General features: G+C 47.4%; 1 protein-coding gene across 2 annotated transcripts in view; it reads left to right on the forward strand.

The window, feature by feature from the left end:
• LOC144159327 (ATP-dependent RNA helicase DHX30-like) overlaps positions 1 to 20,135 on the forward strand; it is a 44,625-nt gene that overhangs the window by 15,576 nt on the left and 8,914 nt on the right. For both annotated transcript variants that reach the window (XM_077690740.1, XM_077690739.1), the window contains 7 exons: positions 2,466 to 2,624; positions 5,920 to 6,145; positions 7,192 to 7,496; positions 13,124 to 13,332; positions 15,078 to 15,174; positions 16,245 to 16,395; positions 19,827 to 20,067. In XM_077690740.1, the coding sequence (XP_077546866.1) occupies positions 2,466 to 2,624; positions 5,920 to 6,145; positions 7,192 to 7,496; positions 13,124 to 13,332; positions 15,078 to 15,174; positions 16,245 to 16,395; positions 19,827 to 20,067 (1,388 nt within the window). The remainder of the gene's footprint in view (positions 1 to 2,465; positions 2,625 to 5,919; positions 6,146 to 7,191; positions 7,497 to 13,123; positions 13,333 to 15,077; positions 15,175 to 16,244; positions 16,396 to 19,826; positions 20,068 to 20,135) is intronic.

The following is a 20,135-nucleotide window of genomic DNA, read 5'->3' on the forward strand; positions in this document are numbered from 1 at the left end:
TAAGCAAAAGGCATCTGTCACAGAAGATACTGCGTGGCCGCTACAGTCGGCATTTCACTGCGCAGCCCCGGAAGGTGTGGTGGCCGCCATCACTGCACCCATCAGAGGCTGTCACACTCTTTTTTGGCGTCGCAGCTACAGAGATTTGTTGTCTGCGTTGGTTTTCATTGTGACATTATTTGTTCGCTCGGCTGCACTTGCTGCAAGGGGCCGTTTCGCCTCCTGCATATGTTCTTGCTCCGTGCTCAAGGTACATACCCGCAAAACGGCCTGCTTTTCGTGACGTCAATCTGACCTTCGAGCTCGACCAAGGTCAGGCCAGCGCCCCATGCGGCTGTGCAGTGAAAGCATCTAACGCTTGTTTGTTCCAAGGGGAGGGTTGCAGAGAGGGAGAGGGGAAGAGTTCAGGGCACGTGCTGTTGGTGAATGATACGAGGAGGCGCTGGCTGCATCCACGTTCACTATGTGTTCACGCCGAACGCGCCAAGCAGCGGTCTGCGTTTTCGCTTCCATTTGCAGTTGTGTGCGCTTTCATTATATGCCAGACCAACTTTGTTTAATTGCGTTCAACCACGGCAAAGTGTTTTTTACCATATGTAGTATTAGGAGCCGATTGAGTAAAAAAGCTGGCATCAACATCTGTAACAACAAAACAGCTCTTGGACCGTGCGTCTTAGAAGTGTTCCATGGTACAAGGCGTTGTATAGCATGAGCTAAAATTTGCCCACAGTGAAAGATGGCTGTCCACACCATTACACCACGGATGAAGTGAGGTCTGAGGGAAAGAATACAGTCGAGTAAGCGAACGAACAGGTAGCGAAATTCACCGTGGTCATCGAATCTCGACCACATGGCAGCAAGCATAAGCAGCAACACAGTTTGTAAAAGACAGATTGAAGCCATTTGAGAGCGTCAAGTGGACACTGGTCGCAAAGCACAGTCTCCGGTGGCAAGATGATGGAGCCCTTTGATAATGCGGGGTAGAAGCAAGGCGTCTCATGCATTCAAATGGACACTAAAGCTTTTGCATTCAGAAGTGCAACGAAGTGCTTGGGTGTCCTCGGACATTTTGCTTTTACCTGTATATTTCACAGAGTGCAGGATTGGGCGAGTAGGTAACCCATAATCAACTACAGTGCGGAAAAAAATGCAGGGCCGAAAGAAAGGCATACAGAATAAAGCATACGCCGTTGGTCCTGTGTACTTCTTTCACCCGTGTGTTGCTTGCCGTGCGTAGTCGATCATGGATATTTCAATATTATGAGTGGGATAGGAATAAAATGCGGCGTTGCTGCAAGACAATGGTGTCTGTTTTGATACTCTTGATTTAGTCCGCCTGTTCCACTCAGCATCAGCACTGCGGGTTTGCAAAAAGGCTTAACAAATTGGCATATGTTTGTAGAAAAAAACAGAATGCTGCTTCACACGAAATTAAAAAATTGAAAAAAATCTGTCCCATTTTTTCTCTTTTTGTCAATAGTAGCAAGTGTGAGTAAGGGAGTTAACTCCTGTTTACTATCTTTTCAGAGATGGGGCCAGTTCATGCCAGCCACTAGCAGGCTAACGAGCATTGCAACCACTCAAAGATAAATATTTTCATAAAAATTATAGGCGTTATTGGGTGTTTCATATTGAGGGGGCAGACTGGTCTTACAGCTGTTTTTCTTTTATTTACAAACCAATTTTAATGAAACTTCACAGTTTTGTGGAGTTGTTTGTGCTGAATTGAAACCTGCAATTAGATTTTTTGTGAGTTGATTATTTTTTGAGATAACTAATGATTAATTGCCATTATTTTGGGTCACAAAACCAAATAACCACTGCATAAAGAATGGTGATTAGTACCCCATGGCTAGGCAGACAAATGACTAAAAAATACAACATTCCGGGAATTTTTTTTTATTTAGCTGTTTATGGTCATTTTACGGCACACTGAACTTCACTCCTCCCACGCTTTGCCAGAAGTGGCTCAGACGTGGTGTCAATTGAACACAATAATAAATTTTCCAAAGCCGCCATTCGAAAAGTTAGTTCCCAACATTGTATTCTCCACACATTTAGGTATCGAAAGCAAAACAAATTACAGTTGCACCTGCTCTGGGTGCCGAGATAGCCGAGTGCGAAATGCTAGCGTGGCGTTGCAAGAAAAGTGCCGTTTCACCATCGAATTCTGCGCGAACTTATCTGTAGAGTGCACTTTAAAATGCTATTTACAATAAAATATGGTGGCTTATGAGGAAATTTGCAGACTGGTAGAAAAATGGCTGTGGATGCTGCAAATACTATTTTCCAGAAAACTATTTTTTTGATCGTTTTTCGGCCCCAAAGACCCATCTGCCACCTTAACTGATTTAAAACTCCTGAGGTTCTGCTGCATTTCTCAACAAACTGTGTTTGTTCTTTCTTCTTTTATAATTAAAAGTTGAAGTTTAGTTGGCTTTGCGTCGCTGTCTCCTACTTGGCAGGTGGTCTTGATGAGCGCCACCATCGATGCGGGCAAGTTTTCAGAATACTTTGGGGGTGCGCCCATCATCGCTATTCCGGGCAAGATCCACCCCGTCACGCAGTACTTCTTGGAGGACCTGTCGGCAGCCAACGTGGTGTCTCTGAGCAGCCTGCCAAAGGTAATTCGCCGAAGAACACACAAAGCTAGTGTAAAGAAAGGGACGAGCGAATACAAGGTAGAGACCGGAGGCCACCGTTCCAAGCAAGCTGCTTCCTCTTTCTCTACTATGTACTACGTCATCATCTTTTTCTACAGCTAGTGTTTACAGAGTGTGAAAACATTTAGAAGTGCCATATCTCTGTGGTAATGAAAACCAGGCGACCCAGCCTGTGAACCAGCCTTCTAAACATAAGCGTGAAAAAGTCTGATCAATTCAAAAAGCTACACGAAGGAGACAGGACACAAGGAGTAGGAACGACGACACAGCGCTGGAAAAGTCTGCGGGGAAAAGTTATGCTTGTGCAGTAGGTGAAACCAATGATTATTCATTTTTGTTGGATTTGGGCATGTTTCCTGGTTTATCTCTTTAATTAGCTGTTTAGGAACCTTTTTGGTAATCGAGGATGTTAGCTTGGTGGAAAGACTGTCTCGACTTCACTGCATCTCTCGGCATGCTGCAAATGCATGCAGTATTTGGACAGGTTTGCAGCAATGTTGGGATTAACAACATTGCCTTGGTGCTGATCACATGTTAGAACTGTAGTCGCACAATTTAGGAGAGGGAGAGAACAAATTTTATTGCATCCAGCAACCTAGGTCTAGGTCCTAGTGAGTAGTCTTCAGCTCATTGCTCTGCGTAGCAACGTGCATAACGCAGAGGCACCTGAAAGAGGTGAGATGTGGGGTTTCCACCTTTGTTTGGTTTCTTGTGTACAATTTTGTGCATCTAGCAGCTTATTGAATTACCGATGGCATCGGGCTAAAGTAAAACCATGTTTTTTTTTTCTGTTTTTTTCACGCTGTTTTTACTAACGTCGTGTTGCAAAAGCTCGACCTCACTGTAACTTTTTTCTTAACTCTTTCGCTACCGCAGAAAATTGACCAATTTTGGGGGGTCCAAGAAAACATTTTTTTTCCTGCTAAAACATTATTTAGGCACTAATTGCAGGTGCACAAAATGTAGATTATTTAACGGCCTTTCCAATAACACCAGTTTTTTAAAGGTTTTCATATATCATAGTTGTAAAAAAAAATATCAAAATCAAAATTTTTGTCAAGTTGTAGAAAAAAAGAATAAAAAAGGAGTTGTGTATATCAAACCACCGGTAGTAGAAAAAAATAAGAATATACATTTTGTAGGGAAACATTTCAAAAACACAACCTAAAAAAAATGTTGACTTGCGCGGAACAGTTTTTTAGATATAAAAAAAAAATGTTAGCACGCACGGTGCTCGTGTCATGCGGTGAAGCCCAACCTCTAATTCAAAATGTGCAATTTCGGGTGGTTCCCTGGAATAAATCTGGCGGTTTGACGTTATCAGAGGCACCAATTTGCCCCCACATAACGTAAAAACATCTTGTCAATGGCTGACTTTGCATTTACAGCGACCACAATATTTGGGACAAGCACGCGATGCGGAAAAAAACATGCATGAAGTTGAAAACGGAACGCCGTGGCTGATGTTTGTTGTCGTTCACGGTCAGTTATCTCTCAAAACATAAAGCTGAACTTTATTATCATCTTCTTACTCGCAATTGTAGCCTTGCTCGCAAAAATGAGGTACGATGAGCTAGAATCGTCCCCTGCGATCTTTGGCCGAGTAGCAGTCGCGCGCTGAAAAAGATCAGCGCAACGAGCCTCCTCTATTGCAGCGCCACCTAACATTTTTCAAATGAAACAGTACAAAAACTTATCAGAGACTCCGTCCGAATAGACAGTTCAACTAAGCAGCAACATTAGACACCCGGATATACCCTCGTCGCATGAAAAGGAAACTGGAAGGCGAACAGCTGGCAGTGTAAGGCCGGTTTGAAGCGCTGTCCTCGGCGGAACAGATATCTGGCGACTGGGTGTGACCTTTTGACTTGCATCTGAAGTTCTTATCACAGAAATCGGGTTACGGTGGGGGGAAATGAGGAGCGGCGTGCTTTGTTCGAGGATCAGTCGCGGACGCTTCAGGCGCCATGGCAGTTAGCCTTGAAGTTGGGTAACTGCGTAGTAGCGCTAAATAAGAATTTCGCCATGCAGGAACGAAACCGAAACTGTTGTAAACTGTTTGCGAATGGTCCTGGGGCAAGTAGAACTACCACAGTACTTAGAACAACTTGTGCAAAGGCAATAAAACTGCCTAAAATCATAAAGTAGCTTTGCAACCAGGCACTGCTTGACATTTTCAGCCGATTTCTGGGATTATTACTGTCAGAGCGTGAACCTGACGATTGAAAATCGTTTGCTAGTTCCCCATTCACGCCCTGATAGCAAAAAACAAGCGCTGGTGCAGAGTAATTACGAGTTGCACGCATTCTTCGTTGGTAGCCTTGACGCGCGATGACCACGCCCCTTTTCCACACCCAGGTGATTCAAAAGCGTGTCAAAAATCACGTTTCCGTTGTAAAAATGAAAACAAAACTGATTTTGAAAGGCCATTTTCTGATCTAACTCCGAACAGCTTTACTTGTTCGAGAAACGCCTGGAACGCTATGAAAAGGCGCTCCCAAAAGTATCGATCAAATTGATCGATTTTGATAGGCGCGGTAGCGAAAGAGTTAAGTTCGGTGTGTATTCAGATAATGCATTTTCTGTGGTTGCACTTTTTTTTTTAATTCGCTGAATTGAGCTGCTGAGCCCAAAGACATGATAGAGATGAAAAGCGAAAACGCTCATGTGTCCAGATTTCATTTTCATGTTACGAATCCCGAGGTGGTCAAAATTAATCTGGAATCCATCCGCCACTGCAGCATGCCTCGTATGAGCCCTGGGCCCGTTTGCCCGTACGTATAAGTTCCCGATTAAGTTCCCGCTTAAGAATAAGACGCCAATAAGTCGAAGTCGGCCACGGAAAATAAGCTGGTTGCCAGAAAACCCGACGGAAACGCTACCTTAACCGAGCGTTTGTATCACTTTCGGGCAAACTTCTTATTACCTAGACAGCGCTAAAGTCGTAGTTGAGAACTTATTCCCGCACTTATCGTGTTCGGGCAAACGGGCCCAGGTGTTGCTTTTATTGCACTAAGCCTCAAAAAAAAAAAACTTTTTTTTTTAAATAACCCCAAAAATGTGTCACTGAGGTTATGGTGTAGAGGGAATGGGAGTGAGGTGTGCAAGGGGGATGTCAGGATGGAGCTTTCCTCTAGCCTACAAGTTTTGAAGGAGGTTGCAATGTGGGGCACATGTAAAGGCGCATTCGGGTGTGTGACACTTCTTCTCCATGAAGCCAGTCGGCTATCTTGCCCCCTCCTCACCCTCTTTGCAGAATCCAGCCGACACTGTGAGGCTGGTGCCGGATGTGGTGGTTTATCTCATGAGAATGAAGCCCCCGGGAGCGATCCTCTGCTTCCTGCCTGGCTGGAACGAGATCAACAAAGTGCGCTTGGCCCTGTGCAAGCTGGTTCCCCCCCAGCACCACGAATGGATCCTCCCTCTCCACTCCCGCCTGCACTACTCGGAGCAGCAGAGGATATTTGCAACTCCACCGCCTGGTTCGTTGCTTGGACGACAGTGTTGCCGTGCGAAACTGGCTGGGACAATACCTGCTGTCGGGCTGGTTGTAGAACAAGGAATTGGTTTACCAAACAAAACAACGCTGAAGTGGAGACAACAGGAAGAAATGATGGGGCCACATGACAGAAGCAAAAAGAGATCACGGGAACGATGGGGGTAGGCAAAGCCTGTCATGTGGTCCCATCGCTCGGGTCCCAGTGCTCCTGTCGTTTCGTCCCGTCACTTTGCCCTGCTGTCTCCTTGTGCATTTTCCTGGTTTCACTGACATATTTTTTAAAGGTGGGCTGCGCTATTCGCGAAAGCCCTGACAGTTAAAAAGGGCTACTTTGGGTCATCTTTCTCGCACCATTGAGAGGCCCGTGTAATCCTACTTGTGGGTGGGTGGCAGAGTAGATGATTATATTCCCCTAATGTTCCCCCCTCTTCTCATCTCCTCTTAAGGGGCAGTGTTTGTCAAATCTATAAGTGAACCTAATGCTCTTTAACAAACCATACTCAACAGTGGCTGAGCTACAATAATCATTGTAGCTCAGCCACTTTTTTTACTTGTGGTGTGCCACAAGGTTTGGTACTCTCTCCTATGCTCATCAATGCCACTTTCAAAGATGATAGTCATTATAGCTCACACACTTCCTTGACAACTTGTGGCATGCCACAAGCTTGGTTTGGTGCTCTCTCACATGATCATCAATGCCACTATAAAAGATGATAGTCATTGTAGCTCACCCACTTCCTTGACAACTTGTGGCATGCCACAAGGTTTGGTGCTCTCTCCTGTGCTCATCAATGCCACTTTCAAAAATGTTAGTCATTGTAGCTCACCCACTTCCTTGACAACTTGTGGCATGCCACAAGGTTTGGTGCTCTCTCACATGCTCATCAATGCCACTTTCAGCCATGGTAATCGTTGTAGCTCGCCCACTTCCTTGACATTTTGTGGCATGCACAAAGTTTGGTGCTCTCTCTTGTGCTCATTAATGGGCCACATTTTCTCCCCTCCCACTTGGTGCGGTGCCGCACGCAGGGGTGCGCAAAGTGATCCTGTCGACAAACCTGGCGGAGACGTCGATCACGGTGGACGACGTGGTGTATGTGGTGGATGCGGGCCTGCAGCGGGAGCAGCGCTTCAACCTGGCCACAGGGGTCACCCTGCTGGGAACCTTCCCCACCTCCCAGTCGAGCACCCGGCAGCGAGTGGGGCGTGCGGGGCGGCTGCGTTCGGGCGAGGCCTACCACCTGTACACCCGGGAGGACCTCGGGCAGCGCGACCTTCATGTGCTGCCCGAGATGCAGACCACCGGTCTGACCAGGGTGCTGCTCGACTGCAAGGTGGGCAAGGGGAAGCACTCTTTGTTGGGCATTAAAGGGGCCCCGAAGACAAAATGCAACTTTGTTTGGTTTGAAAGAGCTAGCGTTTGGTGACTCACCTAGCTGTTCCGCCACAGAAGATGCCCTGGTAAATGAAGAATGAAATGGGAGCAATAATAAAAGACCTTTGAATTTTTCACTACAGTGACTTAAATACAGGCAGGAGTGACGTAATGTAGACCATCACTGGAAACATTATAGTGTGTTAACTGCATGGTAGCGTTCAAGTGATGTGATCAGATGCAGCTATTGATTGGTTGATTGATTGTAGTGTTTAACGCAGCGATGCAACACGCACGGTGAGGCGTGCCGTATTGGAAGGCTGCGGATTTATTTTGACCATCTGGGGATCTTTTAACATGCGCCGAAATCTTGAACACGCAGGCATTTTTGCTTTTCGTCTCCATCAGAAAAGTGGCCCCCGTGGCCGGGAATCAAACCCACGTCCTCGTGCGATCAAATGGAACGTGAGGCCCCACTACAAAATGGCCCAGTCCTGTTTCTTGGTGGCTTAGGTCCGCAGCCACCAATCGCACAGATAAGAACCTTTGACGTCGTAGGGAAATCGCTGGCTGGGGGATCGCCACTGCTTCATCTGTTTTTTTTTTTTTTAATGTCGGGATTATTTGTTGTATCACTGAGATTGGACGAGTCGTTTTAATGAACCAAGCTTGCATTTGTCTTCCTGGCTTCTTTAATTTTCCATCGAGCAAAAGAACCAGCATTAATTGGGGTTGGCGGCGACATGTGTAACAGTGAAACGGCTCCTCGACCACGTGCCTTTGAAGCATTGCATTGTGCAAGGCGTCCCACAGATGAAGTGAAGGAGTGGATGAACATATACCCGGGTACAAGTTAGGAACGGCAATACAGTTAAACCTCGATGTAACGAAGTCGGTAAAATTCGTAATTTACTTCGTTACATTGAAATTTCGCTACATTGAAATTCGCGGGTTTAATGAAGTGTTTATCCCGTGAAGCATTTTCTGCAAAAGAAAACGTGGCGCACACACACGGCTGGCGCAATATTTCTGTTTCTATCAGAGCTTAATCGTCTATGCGGGCATCAGAGTGAACCGCATGGCGCGTTTTCTCCCCGCATAAGCGCGCCCCGCAAGCCACATTAGCGCTGACGGAGCCGCGGAGACAACCCGCGCGATGTGAGTAGCTCCAGCGACCGCTTCCGCTCGCTGAAACGCAACTCGAGGGGCAAACGAGAGGGGCATGCAAGAAAAAAAGCGGATAACGTGGGCGAAATTTTCACTGTGAAGCGTCATACGCGCCGCTTACGAAAGCGCCCATCAAATATCCCCGGCATGCCCGAGCGCTTCGAAGCTCCCGCCATAGGGTGCGCGCCTCCCCATTGGCGAAACTGGTCAGGCTCCTCCCACTGCCGCGTGCAGCGCGAGTCACTTCCTGGCGCAGAAGCCGCCGCCGGCGCGCAATCGCGGATGCGGGTGTGAAAAAAACGCGCGCACAGGGCTCATAAAGATTCACAAATGCTTGCTGGAACGATGAAACCCAACAAGCATGAGCGAACGAAGGGCAAAACTACAGTGAACTAGAATATTCTAGTTCACTCTAGCAAAACGGCGGCATGCGGCGGCGGCGGCCCCGCAAGAGGCGATTAGGCTTACCACCGCGGAGGATGTTTGATGGGTGCTTTCGTAAGCGGCGCGCATGACGTTTTACTGTGAAAATTTCGCCAACGTTACCCGCTTTTTTTTTTCTCGCGTGCCCCTCTCATTTGCCCCTCGAGTTGCGTTTCAGCGAGCGGTTGGAAGCGGTCGCTGGAGCTACCCACATAGTGCGGGTGGTCTCTGCGGCTGCGTCAGCGCGCCTGTGGCTTGCGGGGCGCGTTTTGAGTTTTTGCGGGGAGAAAACGCTCCATGCGGTTCACGCTGATGCCCGCGTAGACGATTAAGCTCCGACAGAAACAGAAACAGTGCGCCAGCCGTGTATGCACACCACGCAGTTTGTAGGCAAGGGGCTCGCTCACAGACCCGTGGCTCGCTGCATCCGCGGCATTGGGCGGCCCGTGTTGCCGTTCGAGTTTTATTGAGACCCCATTTCGGCGCTTGCGTCTCCCAAAATATACCTCTACAACTTAAATTTCGTGCCTAGTTCTCCATGAAACTTCGTTACATTGAAATCCCGGCAAACGGGACTTTGTTACACAGAGGGTGAAAATACATGGTGTGCATACACTTGAAGTTACGAAAAATTCTGTGGTTCGTTACATCGAGGGTTTCGTTACATTGAAGTTCGTTACATCGAGGTTTAACTGTAGCTCATGCAGTGTGTCACTCCGAGTGACGGCCATGGATGTCAGCGCGGGCACGCATTTCTGAAAGGGGATTGCGCCTGATGTGTGACGGCGCCTGCTTCTTCCCACGTAGTTTGTTTGTCGTCGCTGCAGTAATTTATAAGCTGGTTAAGTCTGAAAAATGGCTGAAACGAATTGCGTCGTGTTCAAAATACTCACATTGAAGCGCACTTTGTGCCTCGCTGAGGAACACCCAGCTGTGGTGAAGAAGCACAGTGGCAACTTCCATTGTTGTTCTTAACTTGTACCCAAGCATAGCAAAGTAAGCCAGTGGACAGGCAGTGAAATCGGCCATTGTTGTCATCTTCCAAGTGCCTGGCAGCCAGAACGAGCAGTGGCACAGGTGTAGGAGACAAAACGAAGCCATTCGAAAGCTTTTCAGGTGGAAGTGAATCAGAAAGCAAATTGTCTTATCAAGTGACAAGAGGATTAATGAAGCCCTTGGAGAATGCCGGGCGGAAGCAAGGCATCCTAGACATAAAAATGGATGTTAACGCTTTTGCTTTCAGAACCCTAATTAGGAAGAGCTTAGCTTTCCTTGGGCTTCTTGCTCAGGTGTGTGGGGCTGCATTTTGGGATCTCAACTTTGGGAAGGATGGGCTGGGTGGTATGTTGATGTTTGCATCCACCCGAAGCGCCGCACAGTAGCTGCCTTTGTTCTGTACAAGAATATAGCTTATAAATGAGAATATAGGCTGACCCTAGACCTCGGGTAAAAGAAACGAATCTCTAAACTTCATGTAAAAAAAAAAACTGATAAACTTGCTGGCCAAGAGCTCACTGAAACCATCACTTCATTTACCTGTGGCCCTCGTTCATCATAGGCTTCGAAATCCAAGCAGTTTATATATAGTCATAAGCGTTTTGAAACTCGTGAACCGCTGGCGCTTGCTATACATCTCCCCCTTGTTTAGCGCAAAGAAAACTGCAGGTACATTTGAGGCAAACTATACTTAACTAACCGACAGCGTTCTGTAAAGGTGGGAAATTTGATTTGCATTGGGTGGTAGCAGTGAGCAGATAACGGTGCTACAGCCCATTATGGTGAATCACTGCTCTGCATTTCTGACAGCTTTCACATTGAATGGAACAGCTTTAATTTTTTTTTATCATATGGCGCACCCAAGGCCTGGAACCCCTAAATTATCTGCCTTTGCGTAGGAGGCCCTATCCTGTTTTTCGCATGCAAGCTCAGTTGCTGTTGCAGCAAATGGCTTCCTACATGACCGGTAGCGATCCTGCGTGAATCTTGGGAAATGAATTCTGCCACCTTATTCTCAAGTTTTGGGTGCACTTTGCGATATTCTTAAAATAAACAGGTCTCTAAAATCACCGATGCAGTCAGTCTTCAGAGTGTTGCCTATGAGCTGTTTCAGCTGTATTTTCTAACATAAATCGAAACCAACGTTTGCTATGCTTAGCACTTGGGTGAAATTACAGTGGTTTGGTGTTTTGCTCCAGTGCCGTTGAATATGGCCGCAGCAATTGATGTATTCATCAGTAATGCCGACTAGCCATGTTGTTTCTGAACTGTGTTGCAGGCTTGCCAGGTTCAAGCAGTTTGTGTTCGTGTGAATCTAATCCAGTTGTTTTGCATTCATGAGCAAGTGCAATCGCAAAGCAGAGAACATTTGATTACACAAAGCACTTCAGTATATGCCCTGTTCAGTGAAATGCTTAGAAATGCGTTTCCGTGACTCTCAAACTAGCTTCTAACCCCTTGCAACTCAGTTCTCTCAATATGTAAGCATACTCTAAAAACTCAGTCACCTGAAACACAGTACCAGTTATGAGGGGATTTCTTGGAGGGCCCACTGATCCTTTCACCATCGCAGACAGGGGGAATCTGCCATCTGGCACGTTTCATGCTACGCCGTCTTTTCTAATGTGACCACGGAAAAGAAAAACGTTACTGCAAGGTTCCAAGCAAGCGACCCCTCCTGGAGGTGGCGATTAATAACAAAGTTGCTCAGACATGCTGAAAAAATCAAGATGGCAGCCGGAAGCATCGTGTGGCCGATTGATCACATTGAAGCGTAATGAACAAACGGCAGCTTACTTGATGTTCACGCTAGCTGAGCCTAATGGCTGGAATTGGGGAGGGGGTGCCACTGTTGTGTAAGAGCGCTTGCTCGGAAAAAGGCAGCAATTTTGAGTTGCAAAAACTTGGGCGAGAATGGTTGCATGACAGGGAGCGCTTGCTTTGAGTTTTGTGGTTGGTGGTGCCCTTCTGTTCACATAATCCGTTTAAGTCACATGATAACCATAGCTGCATTATTCCTTGGAGCACACCTCTGGAGAAAGTGGCATTGCTTGAAACATCAGGTTTCCTTTGCGGGTTCCAATTCAAGCACCATTGCTCAGACAGTTGGGTTTAGTTTGCGTGCTTCGACTCGGGCACGGTGCCTGTTACAGTGCAAATTATTGTGGTCGCCGTGACATCCATTATAAGCCGTCAGCACGATACGAATTAGTGGAGAGCTGACAATGCGAGGCCAATGCTTGTGCACTAACACGAGTGCACTAGAAAAGGGGAGCAGTTGCAGAGAACTCTGCTCACTGACACATAAGCTCACTGATTGAGAGGATTAAGAATAAATGCTGGGAAAAGGGTGGCAAACTTTGCAGTGTAGCTGTGAGCTTTCCACTGCTTGTCAAAAAGCGACATTCAACTTAGTTGTTCTCAAGCACGCGAACTGCAGATTGCTGCCAGCTTGTCTGACCATTTCTTCATCTTTTTATGGAATGTGAAAAGCTTTAAGCTCCCATTCTGCAAAAAAGCATCGTTGCTGTTGTTGTTGTCTGGTCAAGAAAATGGCCGCTGTTGCAAAGAGTATAATAAAAAAAAAACGCTTGCCCAGCAGTGGCCCTGTGCTCTACCAACTGTGCTATGTCCACGTTGCAAGCAGAACAAAATTCGTCGTCATTCCTTTCTTTGTGGTACATAACCTCTTGGGGGATAGGCCAGGATTAGGGAGCTTTGAGGTGCTAAAGTGCTTGCATAACGACACTTACGAAACCATGAATTAAAAGCGTAAAATTTGTGGAATAGTGCGTGATGCCACATTAGTGGAAGAAAAGAAGCTGATCGAAATAATATGCGCCAACAAAGGAAAGCAAACAAAGTGACGGAAATACAATGCAGCTGTAATTGAGTCTTCAATAGATATCACCAGGCGCTCACCTTTAAGGCACAGAAGTAGACATCAGTGCCCCGAGGAATTTTTGTTTTATTTAGGTGCTTTTGTTTCTTCGCTCGCAGCTCTTCTGTCCCAACATGAAGGTGGAAGACGTGCTCTCGCTGGCCCCGGATCCTCCCTCTCCAAAGATGATTGCCAAAGCTGGCCAGGACCTGCAGGCAATGGGCATGATGGATGCCTCTGGGGAGCTGACTGACCTCGGTCACTACGTCGTCCACTTTGGCACTGCACCCCAGCTTGCCAAGGCCGTCATCTACGCCGCTATGTTCGGGTCAGTCCCTTAATGGCTGCGTGCTCTTCTGAAGCATCACCATTTTACCGGTTCCCTGCACGTGCTTTATGGGCTAGCGTACGGGATCATTTTTTGGTGACTACCATGCATTATGGGACAGCCTAGGGGGGGAACCAGAGGCTGCCTGCTTTCATTGCATGTGCATTGCATGCATGCAGTGGGGAGTGGCATGCCGGATGCGGGCAAAAGGGCAGAACCAGTGTTAGGCCTAACCACAGGCATCGTGCATATCTCCAGTGCATATCGTGCATTCATCAAGCATATCTTCAGTGCAGCCTGAAACTGCTTCTGTGGTGTTCTGTACATGACGACTCGTTCATAAGTGCCCGATTTTTCGACCTTTGGGGTATTTGTGAAGTTTATCTCTTTGGCATACGTGCTTTATGAAGTTTAACGTTAGTGTCTCCGCACAGCTGCCTCAGCTCGTGTGTTGTGTGCTTTCGAGTTTTATTGTCTGGGAAGTTCAGAAAAAACTTGTTCCCTCGTGGTTTTCAACGAGCTTAGCAAATACGACTGAATTTATTGAAGCGTTTGGTGGCTGAAACTCTTGAACTGTGTTTTCGGTTCCAGAGTTGAGTCTTCTGATTTGTGAATCTTTACTTTGGGTGGGCAACTCATACCGTACATTCAGTGTTTTGGTCTTTTTGGCATCCTAGCGTGTTTTCTAGCCATTCATCCCTCACCCTTACCAAAGAAGGTATGTTTAGCTGCACATTTCCAGTTGCTCAACAAATCTCCTACGTATTGAAAAGTGTGTTTGAGCCCAACCGTCTTTTGGAGCAAAGTTTGACCCGTTATAGAAAGTCTGAAACTCCCAGCAATGTGGACAAAGTCTAAGGTTACGTCTCACAACTTTGAGGAAGTTCGCAAGTCTGTCTTAGACTGCTGGTCGTGTGAGCATTCCTGTTTCGCTAATCCAAATGTATGGTTGACTTTTGATATTTTCGTATCACCTTGGAATGAAGGTTTTTTGGTTGTTTGTTTTTGCTGTTTTTTTTTTTTTTTTTTTTTGTAGTAAAAGACTGGTCTGACAAGACCGTAATGTGTGGCTGTAATGTAATGTAATGATATTCTTCCCTGCAGTCTTGCCAAGGTGCTTCCACAATGTACTCGCAATCTGGGGGGGCTCCACCATGCTACGTTTAGTGAAGACAATGGTAATTTCAGGGAAAATCTTAAGCCGACCAGAACGTACCGAAATTGTTTTTTCCCATTGTAGGTTCTTGTGGGATGACATGCTTGCGCCCATTAATACTGGCCCAGCCACCCCCGGCACCCAAATTTGATCTCTGCCATTGCGTCAGTCGGAAATCTGAAATCGCAAGAGCGGACTTAGCGGGGTAGAGAGGTGTGTTTTGCCGTGGATGACGCTTCTCCGAATGTGCACGCTTTATTTTAGCACTTGATTGATTGATTGATTGTGGGGTTTAACGCGCCGACGCTACGCAGGCGATGAGGCGCGCCGTAGTGGAGGGCTCCGGATTAATTTTGACCACCTGGGGATCTTTATCGTGCGCCGAAATCTCGTACACACGGGCGTTTTTGCTTTTCGCCTCCATCAGAAAAGCGGCCGCCGCGGCCGAGAATCGAACCCGCGACCTCGTGCTCAGCAGCGCAACGCCTTAGCCACTGAGTATTTTAGCGCTTGCTCCACCGACAAGTTGTACTATTTCGATGCTGCACGATGTACCAACTAACCCAGACTAGGCCTCTCTTTGTTACAGGTGCCTGGATCCGGTTGTGTCCATTGCTGCACTGCTGTCTGAGTCGGCCAACCTTTTCACCGGCGTTAGTTGTGATGGCGTCAACAGGGGAAAGCAGGTAACCTTATTTGCTCTTCCCCTTTCTCATATCGAAAGGCAGCAGAATGGGTTGTGAAGGTTGCGGGTTCAATAATCGACAAGCCTAGTCTCCAAAGTATGCTTTAGAAATTTTAAATTTCAATTCTAATATCGTGGGATCTCGATGATACGATTCTGGGATATACGAATTTCAGGATGAGATGAATGAATTTCTGAGAAGTCCTGGCGAAATTGCATTGACTGCAGTGGGAAAAATTTCGGCTGTTCGAACGGACCTGCGCAACCCGGCGGATGATACGAACGAGCCGGCGAGGCGTCCGACTGTTGCGCGAGCAAGTGACGGCATTGTATGGGCTCTCTCCCTCTCTTTGTCGCTCTTTCTCCAGGAGTGGCCGGGCTGTTGTTTTCTGCTGGCGAAAATGCGGCGTACACGCCACAGGGGCGCTGACCCTGCCACGAAACCACCCACACGCTGCGCGTGGCGCGAGCGGCGGCAGCTGCGGCCGCGAAGTGGTGCAACGCTTCTTACCGCTTTTCTAACCGCTTTTTAAGGTGCCACTCAAGGCACATACGAAGTTGCTAGTGCGGTAAAGGAACTGATAATGTGGGTGAAAACGGTACTATAAAACATCCACGCCGTTGGTGAAAGCGCCCATGAAATATCTGCCGGGGGGGTAAGCCTAAACATCTCCGGTGGAGTTAGCCGGCTGTCTCGAGCGCTTTGAAACTGCCACCATGAGACGTGTGCCTCCTCATTGGCGCAAGTCATCAGGCTTCTCCCACTCCCGCGCACGCGCGGAATCATCGACATAGGTGGGAAAAAAATCGCTCGTGAGACGCTGCACGCGTGAATCGCGTGCAAAGACGTGCCATGCGGTTCACGCCTTGACTATTTGACTATGGCGGCATGTAGTGAGCTTGGGCACCGCGAGTGAAAAAAACAAGAGAGAGGTCGACATGGATGGTAAAAAAAAAAAAGCAGAAAAACATGGATTTTTTTTTTCGCGCGTAAACGAAAACTTTTTTTAGTGTTCCTTTTTTTTTTTTCCCCTTTGTGTTAATTCGTACGAATTTCGGACGATTTTGCAGGTGAAGCTGAACTACGAGTCGACGCGAACCAGCGACCACGCTGCACTCTCGCAGATCTACGTCAACTGGCTCGAGCTCGAGCATGCAGATGACCAGGCCCACTTTTGCAGGACGAACGCCCTGAATCCGTTCTGCCTGGAACTCAGCAAGGGTGCGATGATGAGGATGATGATGATAGTGCACTCCTTTTCTTGCCTCCTCGGTAGCTGTTTGAAACCTTGTGCGTTTTCTCGTTTAACCTACCCTTTGAATAGAAGGCATGTATGGACTAGGAACCTTCACGACGAAAAGCAGCAGAGAATTGAAGCATGAACCCAGGCAGGTCATCGTTTGCGTATCTTTTCATTTGTAAATGTTGCTGGGGAATGGAATTCCGTCTAGGAGAGGAGCTGAACGCACTACTGAATTACTTGTCGGGAAGAGTCGCACTAAATGCGATTCTTCCATCCTAGTGAATGACGCTTGGGAATCTCCGAAATGCATTGCCAACCACTCATCGGGAAAGTATAAGCACCAATTGGAGATAGGTTTGTGAGGACAAGATGCATCGATCAAAACAACTTGTGTTATCATGTACACATGGCCTGATTACTTGCACAAGTAGATGGGGACATGCCCAGGACATTTTCAAGGAGTGTTCAGAGCAAGCCTGCATAAACAGATTTAGGGTTGCTGTCGTAACAAGTATTGGATGACCGCTTTTTTTGCAGCAGCCCGGTGTACGCAGTTTTTACTCGCAGTATTGGCTCTTTTGCCACATGTGGAAACACTCGCAATTTTCAGCTGCATTCCAGCTTCAGTGGCTGCTTTTCAGATAGAGTCAAAAAGCTAAACTGCTGGTGTAATGTTGGCACACATTACAAATCCCCAGGGGGTCTAAATTAATCCGGAGTCCTCCACTATGGCACACCTCAAAGCCCAGGTATAGCTTCAGTGCATTAAATTCCCAAAATTTTTTAAATTTTCAGCTGCAAAAAGGACTTTATTGTTTCGAGGTTTGACCGTATAGTTAATTGTCAGTTTCCAGAAGTCTACGTGCAATTTCACAGAGCCAGTCTATCTCGAGCAATGCAACTCGATGCTGCACTGAACCTTGCAGCCTGCTTGTACACCATGCACCCAAATTTTTTCCTTCACCTTTCAAACTGTCCTTGTGAATGTGTGTTTGTGTGGAAAAAGTGTCTCCTCCATCAAGGAGGCCTCCTCAAGTCATAAGCCGTAGTTTCATGCGAATATACACTAGAGAAAAATCTGGCGTTTTTAGTCTAGGCGAGACGAGCTTCAGCAAACGTGCCGTCTTGTGTGAGGTAGGAATGTTCCACTTGTCCCTGGCATGGCTTACCAACTAACTCAAAAGTTGACTAAGCGCTGAAAAACACGATATTATAGTATAGAAGGTTTTTTAAAGTTATTTTATTCCCAAAAAAGTGGAGCTCCGAAAGAATTAGTTCTCAGGGGCTACTAGAAACTTCATACAAGACAAGAAAAGAAATGTTACCTGTTTTCGTTGATTAGGGCTTCAAGAGCGGAAGAAAGCTATGTGGTTAGCCAAGGCATGTAAGGAAGGAATGTTGCTGGCCACACTAAGGTGGTGCCTTGAGGGCACGCCAATGCAGCGAAAAATTTCCCTCTAGTGTAGTGTATACCTACACTACACTACACTACACTACACTACCTGTGTAGTGTATTGTACGCTACACTACACTACACAGGTTGCACTTATGATTACACAGTATGAAACTGTGTGATCGTAAGTGTAAGCTGTGGCGGTAGCTCATTGAATAAGGCGTTTTGCTGCTGGGCCTAAGGACGCACGTCTGATCCGGGCCGCAGTGTCTGCTTTTGAAATGGAGGTGAAAAGGAAAAACCCTTGTGTGTCGAGATTTTGGCGCATGCTAAAGGTGTCCAGGTGGTGGAAATTAGTCCAAAGGTCTACACTACGTGCGCCTGATAGCCCAGGTGTAGCTTCAGTGCATTAAAGGCCAACTATACTCAAAACTTCAACCTTTTGAAAATGTTATTTCTATATAGTCTTCTTAAAAAAATTGGCTTCAATCCACGCTGTGAAGGTGGTTGGAAAGCAAAGCATTAAATGACACCTGCAACAATGGCCCATGCTACGTCACTTGAATTCACACACGTGGCTCTACAAAGAGTGAAACCAGAGATTCTTCCAGCCGTTACCTGGAATTCGTGGGGGCGGTGTCCCAAATGCAGCAGCAGCGTCGCCCACGACCGGGCTGGAGCGGCGGACGCCACAGCTGTAGCCCGGCCGTGCATCAGCAGAAAGAAAACTGAGAGGAGCGCTTTTTGAAGAGTGAGACAGCGGAACCTAGCCATCCTGATGTGCTAGCTTGAAGCTACACTACCACGCGACACAAGCGCAGACACCGAAACAAATTGGAATGTGAGCTTAGTGATTCCCATTTATACCGATTTAAACTAGTCAGTTTAGTAAGTTTGAGAATTACGAAAAAGCTGATGGAACTCTTATAATCGCTATTTATCAGGACAAGTTGCTCCTTCCGCCTTTTGTAATACCTCTTAAAACACAACCAAACTTGTATTCATCAATTTAGAAAATGGAGTCCCATTCGTTGGCAAGCAGTGCGCAAAAGGTAGCGTTTCTCTAGCGGCCAGATGTCTGTATGTGGTTTCTACATTTTATTTTCCAACCCTTCAAACCAATCCTTAGCGTATCTTCGCCGTACGACCACTTAATTCCGCCGGGTACGGGTTACTCAGGAGGTACTGTCGAGCAAGTTAATCAAGCCATGCGAAGGCAGCGCAGAATGGACGCGAAGCTGCGCCAAAACAGGCCCAAAATAACCATCTCTATAGCAGACGACAAAGCTGTACCGCCGACGCCACCGCCAGCGAGCAGGCACTTCCGTACGAGGAACGCTGGGTAAATTCACCGCGCCATCTACAGTGCTGCCTCCGCGGCGTTGGGTGCTTGTTGTCCCACACGCCACGAAAGAACCGTTGGCTGGTAGAGCTAGAAAGCTTTGATTTAAAAGATTGCATGACAGAAAATGGGGCAGCTGAAATACATGGAGGTGCGTAAATAGGCGCAAACAACCATAAAAAATCGTAGACTTTGAAGCCAAAATTAAAGAGCGCGGCCATTACGGCCAAGATGAAGTGACGTTCCTGCCGACCCAGCCGGCAAAAGAGCGGCTGGCAGGCCAGCCAGGGCAAACCTGCACACTACATTTCGCCCTTGCCACAGCCCTACAAGAAGTGCACCCAGCTGAGCTGGGCAAGTTCCCCTGGCTGGCCGTAGGGAAAAAAGTGCAGGGCCGGCCGCAATGTCGCTTCCACTTCATGGCTGTTGGCGCGATCTGCTGGCGGGTGCAGCATCGCCTGCAATGGGGCTATTTTAAACTTTTATAACTAATTAACAACACATTTCACGGGGCTACCAGTCACGTCCCAGTTGGTTTGGTGGTTCAGTGGTTTGTACTGTGCGTTCAGAGTAAATTTGGCCGAGGCGAAGTTTGAGTGCAGTTGCCCTTTCAACCCCACAACCAATCAATCGTATGAATGACCACGAGTGCACCTCTCCGTTGGCTGTTTCAGGCCTGGGCGAGGAGCTTGTGGCCAGCCTGATGCGAGGCCTGCTAGAGGACAGCGGGTGGTGCGACGGCAACTCACCACCGGGCCGGAGGAAGTGGGGGCTGGAGCTGAACAGCCGCTTGGACAGCGACGAGCTGGTGTATGGCGTGCTCGCTGCCAGCCTCTACCCACACGTTCTTCGCATCATGCAGGGCAAGCTCAAGAACAAGGTCATCGTACCCAACGGCGTCGAGTTTGTCTGCCTGTGAGTTTGTCAGCAGCTGTGGGTAGCAGGAGTAACGGGTGTCACGGAGGTTTCCGTAATGTGGTGAA

The sequence above is a fragment of the Haemaphysalis longicornis genome, unplaced genomic scaffold (assembly GCF_048455015.1).
Source record: "Haemaphysalis longicornis isolate Haplotype H1 unplaced genomic scaffold, Haemaphysalis longicornis Haplotype H1 scaffold_10, whole genome shotgun sequence".
Classification (NCBI taxonomy): Eukaryota; Metazoa; Arthropoda; class Arachnida; order Ixodida; family Ixodidae; genus Haemaphysalis; species Haemaphysalis longicornis.